The sequence below is a fragment of the Camellia sinensis genome, chromosome 14, assembly GCF_055761805.1.
Source record: "Camellia sinensis isolate YWXY chromosome 14, ASM5576180v1, whole genome shotgun sequence".
In the NCBI taxonomy this organism is placed as follows: domain Eukaryota; kingdom Viridiplantae; phylum Streptophyta; class Magnoliopsida; order Ericales; family Theaceae; genus Camellia; species Camellia sinensis.
Genome location: NC_138974.1, coordinates 88,340,442 through 88,348,214, shown reverse-complemented (window position 1 = coordinate 88,348,214; position 7,773 = coordinate 88,340,442). Strand labels below are relative to the sequence as shown.

At 39.4% G+C, this 7,773-nt stretch overlaps 1 protein-coding gene across 1 annotated transcript; it reads right to left on the bottom strand.

The window, feature by feature from the left end:
- Nucleotides 1-2,450: 2,450 nt before the first annotated feature.
- LOC145807153 (uncharacterized) lies at nt 2,451-5,278 on the bottom strand. The gene is made up of 2 exons (XM_082905091.1): nt 4,765-5,278; nt 2,451-2,494 (listed from the first exon to the last, which is right to left on the bottom strand). Exons 1-2 carry the CDS (start codon nt 5,276-5,278, stop codon nt 2,451-2,453), a joined length of 558 nt encoding a protein of 185 aa, XP_082761217.1.
- Between the last annotated feature and the right edge of the window lie 2,495 nt (nt 5,279-7,773).

Sequence of the window (7,773 nt, the reverse complement as noted above, 5' to 3'; positions counted from 1 at the left end):
GCTCATACTTGCATTCAAACTCAAATAACATGTATATCACGACTTATACTTCACATGCAAACCTTCTAACATGATACAAATGCTAGATTACAACATTATGAAGCTTAACTTCCATGAATTACTTACATACACAGACAACTCTTGCCAATTCCATCTTCAATACTTCAATTTCATGCATCCAACACTCATGCTTCTACGAATTGCACTTGCATGTGAACTACAACTTCCATTTTCAACTTAGATGATGCAAATGATGACCAAAAGCATGAACTTTAACCATAATTCTACATGGATCATATTTTTCATGCTCAATCACACAACTTCATGGAAAATTCTTACATGCATGTACATATAAGCTTTAAGTTCTTCAATTTCATCTCAATTTATGTTCTTGATCACCTAACTAGCTTGAATACAAAAATTTACAAACTTATCAGAATGAATTTATGCTCAAATGCTCATCTAGGGGTTCAATCTTCCAAATAGTGGCAAATTCTTGAGCCTAGCCCTTCAAAGCTTGAGCTCCTTAGCAAAATCTTCAAGATTGGCCATTCTCTCCCTCTAAATTCGGTTCTCTCTCTCTCTAGAGAGCAAATTTAGATTCTTTGAGCTAAAAAAGTGAGCTTAAGTGTAGTTGGGTCCCTTATATAGGTTTCCTTAATCAAATTTGATTATAGCTAATTAATAGCACTTAATTAATTGTTCTGAATCTAATTATTTTTATCCAAATAAATTTGCAATTAAATTTCAACGTAGGCTCTAAAAATTATGCCAATCACAATGGCGTAGTCAATTCCGGGTTCTGTGGCCGATAAGGCCTTCAATTTAAATCCTAAAGCAGATAATCAAATAGATTTTCCTACAGTGAACAAATAGAAATTCAAAACCACATATATTCATATAAATGACACTCAAAATCATATCAAACACATAATCACAATCACAATTAAGATCAATTAGCATAATACGGATCAGGGTTATCACAGTCTTCCCCTCTTTAGGAAGTTTGGTCCTCCAAACTTATTTTACCTTCGTCGGGAAACAAATATGGATAGCGTAGTCGTATTTCATCCTCTTTTTCCCATGTGGCATCCGTCCCATAGTGTTCTTTCTATTCCACTTTCACCATTGGAATAGACTTGCTTATCAATTGTTTCACTTGCCAGTCAATGATTCGTTCCGGCCATTCGGCGTACTCCATATTTTCATCAAGAGCTACCCGGTGATAATCAATCACATGAAACGGATCTCGAAGATAACCCCTTAACATTGATACATGAAACACATTATGGATCTGTTCGAATCCTGATGGCAAGGCGACTCGATAAGCAACTGGACCAAGCCTTTCCAAAATTTGAAACGGCTCAATGTAACGGGGCGACAACTTACCCTTCTTTCCAAACCTGACTTGGCCTTTCATCGGAGTCACACGAATAAACACATGGTCACCAATCTCATACTCGAGAGGTCTTCTTCGAACGTCTGCATAATTCTTTTGTTAGTCTTGAGCTGTTTTGAGCCTCTGTTGGATTATTTTGATATTCTCAGAAGTGTCTTGCACAATTTCCATCCCAAGTAAAGCTCTATCCCCGACTTCTGTCCAACAAATTGGTGATCTACACCTTCTACCATACAAAGCCTCGTATGGTGCCATACCGATGCTGGAGTGGAAGCTGTTATTGTATGCAAACTCTGCCAGTGGCAAATAATCTTCCTAACTCCCTTGAAAATCCAAGGCACACATCCTTAGCATATCTTCCAAAGTCTGTATTGTCCGTTCTGATTGTCCGTCTGTCTGTGGGTGGAAAGCGGTACTAAATCTCAATTCAATCCCCATAGCCCTTTGCAAACTTTTCCACAATCTAGACACAAATTTCAGATCTCTATTCGAGACAATGGATATTGGACCTCCATGCAAACGAATGACCTCATCAACGTATATAGTAGCCAGTCTATAAGCATCAAACGTAGTTCTAACAGGTAGAAAGTGTGCAGATTTAGTCAGTCTATCAACTACAACCCAAATAGAATCCATACCTCGTGGAGTCCGAGGTAGGCCAACAACAAAATCTATAGTCACATGCTCCCACTTCCATTCAGGAATAGGGAGAGGTTGAAGTAGACCGCCCGGTTTCTGGTGTTCAGCTTTTACTTGTTGACATTGAAGACATTTGGACACATACTCTGCAATTTATTTCTTCATTTTAGGCCACCAATAGCTTTGTTTCAAATTCCGATACATTTTGTTATTGCCCAGATGCATAGCAAATACTGATTTATGGGCTTCATCTAAAACGCTTTTCTTTAGTTCCGGAATATCTGGGATACACATTCAGTTCCGGAATCTCAACATTTCGCTTTCAATGCTGAAGTCCGTTTTCGGATTTGTCTCAAATTCATCAATCACTTTCTTGAGGAATTCATCCTCTTTTTGTTTCTGTTTAATCTCATCAATGATAGTCGGTTCGGCTGAAATAGCAGCTATCAATTCGCCCTGTTCACACAATACCACTTCAATTTCAGACTTCTCAAAATCTTGCAAGATCTCTTTCTGTTCAGTAAACAAACAAGCCATACTCCCTATCGACTTTCTGCTTAACGCATCAACAACTGTATTAGCTTTCCCAGGGTGACATTAGATTTCAAGATCATAATCTTTTACCAACTCAAGCCATCTCCTCTGCCGCATATTTAGCTCTTTCTGTGTAAAGAAGTATTTCAGGCTCTTGTGGTCTGTGTAGACTTCGCATTTTTCCCCATACAAATAATGCCGCTAGATTTTTAGAGCAAACATAACTGCGGCCAACTCTAAGTCATGTGTTAGGTAGTTTTTCTCATGTGGCCTTAACTGTCGAGAGGCATAAGCAATAACCTTTCCGTTCTGTATTAATACACAACCTAAACCTTTATATGATGCATCACTGAAAATTACAAAGTTTTCTGTACCTATGGGCAATGTCAAAACTGGTGCAGTGGTCAATCTTGTTTTCAGTTCGTGAAAGGCAGTTTCTCTTTCGTCATTCAATTCAAATGATTGCCCTTTACGTGTCAGTTGGGTAAGAGGTACAACTATTTTTGAGAAGTCCTTCACAAATCTCCTGTAGTACTCGGCTAAGCCCATGAAACTGCGAACTTCTATCACATTAGTTGGTGTAGGCCAATTCACAATTGCCTCTATCTTCTGTGAGTCCACTGATATCCCTTCCTTGTTGATCACATGCCCTAGGAAAATAACTTCATCCAACCAAAACTCACACTTCTTTAGTTTAGCAAATAGTTTCTTTTCTCTAAGTGTTTGCAGGACAGTTCTCAAGTGATATTCATGTTCAAGTCTATTCTTGGAGTATATCAAAATGTCATCAATAAAAACCACAACAAATTCATCAAGGTAGGTTTTAAAAATTCGGTTCATTAAGTCCATAAACGCTGCTGGGGCATTAGTCACCCCAAATGGCATAACAAGAAATTCGTAATGGCCATACCTTGTTCGAAACGCGGTTTTCTCAACATTTTCTGCTTTCACTTTCAACTGATGATACCCGGATCTCAAATCAATTTTGGAAAACACCTGTGATCCCTGTAACTGGTCAAATAGGTCATCAATACGGGGTAAGGGGTATTTATTCTTTATTGTTACCTTGTTCAATTCTCGATAGTCGATGCACAAATGCAAGGTTCCATCTTTCTTTTTCACAAACAACACCAGTGCACCTCATGGTGAAGTACTAGGTCGGATAAACCCTTTATCAAGCAGATCTTGCAGCTGTTCTTTCAATTCTTTCATTTCGGTAGCAGCCATTCTGTAGGGAGTTTTAGAAATAGACTGGGTGCTTGGCATAATCTCAATTGTAAACTCTATCTCCCTATCCACCAATTCCCCTGGTAATTCATTTGGAAATATATCTGGGAATTCTCTAACAATAGGGATACTGTTCAATTCATCATTCACAGATTGTTCAGATAACACATAACACAAATAACCCTGGCACCCTTTCCTGATTAATTTACATGCTTTCATTGCAGATATCAAATAAGGTGGAGGCACTACTCCGTTACCCACAAACACAATTTCTTCCTATTCTGGTGGTCTAAACACAACTCGTTTTGTCACACAATCAATGGTGGCACAATATTTAGTTAACCAATCCATGTCCAGAATTATATCAAAGTGCCTAAAGTTCAAGGGCAACAAATCCACATACAGAATAGCATTCCCAATTCGCATGTCACAAAAATGATATATAGATTCACACAATACAGATTCCCCGGATGGAGCAGATACACATAGCCGATATGGGAATAATTCTAGAGGTCTACTCAGTCTAGATGCAAATGTACATGTTATGAAAGTGTGTGTTGATCCGGAGTCAATTAACACAAAAGCATCCTGATTACATATAGAAATAGTACCTGAGACAACTGCATTAGCATTCCGTGTGTCGCCCGGAATAAGCACGAAAACTCTCCCTTGCCTCATGGTATCTCCAGTGGTAGTAGATTTCATAGTATTTCTCGATTTTGGAATTGATGCCGTTGAGCTAGCAGCCAATTTTCCACTGTTCTGATTACAATCTTTGGCCGTATGCCCTTGCTTACCATATTTAAAACAGGCTCCCGACACACGGTAACAAATCCCACGATGCCTTTTACTACAAATATTACACATTAGGGATGTGTCTCGGGAATGATTAGAAGTACTTGAGGAGCCCGTATTCTGCTTCTTTAAGAATTTCTTCTTCGAGAAGAAGCCTTGTCTCTTATTACCTTTCCAATCAGTTGTTGATCTGGTCTGTCTAGCTATGTTGGCCTCTGATATTATGGCCCGGTCTAGCACCCCAATATAGGTTTTCAGCTTCAGGACATTTACCCTTTCTAAAATATCACTTCGAAGCCCACCTTCAAAATGCCTTGCTTTCTTATAGTTGGTGTCGATTACATGTGGTGCAAACCTGACCAACTTAGTGAATTTGGCCTCATACTCAGCCACTGTTATGCTATCTTGTTTAAGTTCCATGAACTTCGATACTTTCCTGTCACGGACACATTGAGGGAAGTACTTATCATAGAAAACTTCTAGGAATTTTGCCCAGTCAATTTCCAAATGATTCTCACGCATTAACATCCACCATCTTCTTGCTTCCTCTTCTAGCGTAAAGGTGGCCAGAAGTAATTTCTGTGTCTCTGAACAAGGAAACACCTCAAACAGCTTTTCAATGCCGAGAACCCATGCTTTGGCCTTTAGTGGATCTAATCCCCCATGAAACTGTGGTGGTTTCATTTTCTTAAATTCTTTGGTGAGGGCTATTGTCCAGTCATCATCCTGTAAGTCTGGCACAGGAGGTGCCGGAGGTGGAGGATATGGTTGTTGCCACTGTTGTTATTGCCTCAATGTTTCTGCCATTTTCTGAAGTAATCTTTCCATTCTATCCATTTTGGCAGTAGAAGACTCCTCTATCTCATCACCTCTTGTTCTCACCATCTGATTAGATTTGCATTGTACTTTATACAAAAGATTCACAGGTATGCTTATACTAAAGAGCATGCATATTCAAATAATTTGCAGTGCAAGCAAATCACAAACTTATAACACACAATCGTTCACATTAAAACATTTAAGCATATTCTCGATGCTTTCAAATTCATACTTATCACATGAATGCATCCTAGATCTTTTCTAGACGCTTATTGCTCATTTGGACAATTGTGTGAGTTATTAACTCGTGCTCTGATACCACTCTGTCATGACCAGAACCTGCCCCTATGGGTTAAGGCCATAACCGACTAGTAATCAAGGGATTACCTACGGCCTCAAACCATATAAGACATAACTTATCACAGTAAAGGGGCCAAACGGAAGCAAATTTAAAACTTTGTCCATATAGTTGTGCTTATATGCACATCATAACATTTCACATAAGTATTCGTTAATAGCTCACATCAAAAGGGAAGTTAACGCATAAACTGTACATACAGGATCATTCAAATCTAAGTCAGTCAAACCCAGGGTTTATATACAAAAGTAGTTCAATGTTTTTGCCAACGTAACAAAACTATAACAGAAGGACAAAAGAGGCGAAGACAAGTCTCGTGCGTGAGACGTTGGGCTGACTCTTCAAACCCTTGACTGTTTCTCACATATTTCACCGAGGCTAGGTTTGGACATCCCTTGGCTCACCAACATACACATGAATGAGCGTGAGCAAAAGCCCAATGAATAATATCAAATAAAGAAAGTACACGAATGAGATTCACATATATCAGACGGCCTTGGGCCCATTTAGTATTCTATTTCGTGTATGTCAGATGGCCTTTGGCCCAATCATTCATGTCCAACGGCCTCTGGCCCATTCATTGGCCCGTTCATTCATATTCAACGGCCATTGGCCCATTTATTGGCCCATTCATTCATATGCAACGGCCTCTGGCCCATTCATTCATATCCGACGGCCTCTAGCCCATTCATTCATATTTGACGGCCTCTGGCACATTCATTCATATCCGACGGCCTCTGGCCCATTCATTGGCCCATTCATTCATACCCGACGGCCTCTGGCCCATTCATTGGCCCATTCATGTCAAACGGCCTTCGGCCCAATCAATTGTATCTAACGGCCTTTGGCCTAACCATATGGCATAACAAACATTTGTCCACAATTCAAATTAAAAAACTTATAATAAGTAATTGGACAATTAACATATTTCAAAATATCTTTACTAAGATATTACTCACAGTGTTTTGCCGGCGGATTTGCCCTGGAGCTCGACCCTACACATTTCGTGAACACAATGGGTCACAATCAATTCAATCCGTTCTTAATTCATACATCCCTCTTAGGCTTCTTTCTTATTCTTTTAATTCATTCATAATGCTCAATGCATGCCTAAGAGTACTTAAAAGCGGAAGAGAACGAAAAATGAAACACAAAACACCTCTACAAAATTTCTGAAACAGGGGTCCCCGCTCGAGCGTGGGTTCTGCCGCTCGAGCGGACCCTCATGGTCTGCAAAAGTACTGGTTACCTCATTTTTACGCTCAAGCGTGACTTCAGACGCTCGAGCTGAAAGTCATTCTACATAGCTCCCCGCTTGAGTGTGAATGTCCCCGCTCGAGCGGACATCACTGACTGCAAAACTGCTGGGAGCTTGCATTTCACGCTCGAGCGGCGCTTTCCCCGCTCGAGCGGACATGCTGAATTCTGGATTTTCCAGAACTGTTCTTAAGGCTCATACTTGCATTCAAACTCAAATAACATGCACATCACGACTTATACTTCACATGCAAACCTTCTAACATGATACAAATGCTAGATTACAACATTATGAAGCTTAACTTCCATGAATTACTTACATACACATACAACTCTTGCCAATTCCATCTTCAATACTTCAATTTCATGCATCCAACACTCATGCTTCTACGAATTGCACTTGCATGTGAATTACAACTTCCATTTTCAACTTAGATGATGCAAATGATGACCAAAAGCATGAACTTTAATCATAATTCTACATGGATCATATTTTTCATGCTCAATCACACAATTTCATGGCAAATTCTTACATGCATGTACATATAAGCTTTAAATTCTTCAATTTCATCTCAATTTATGTTCTTGATCACCCAACTAGCTTGAATACACAAATTTACAAACTTATCAGAATGAATTTATGCTCAAATGTGGCAGTTATCTTGAAAGAACTCTATCAGATGTGGCAGTTATTTGGTACGCCAAGCAGGAGGATTCAACCAAATGGAATCGGAAAGAACTGTCT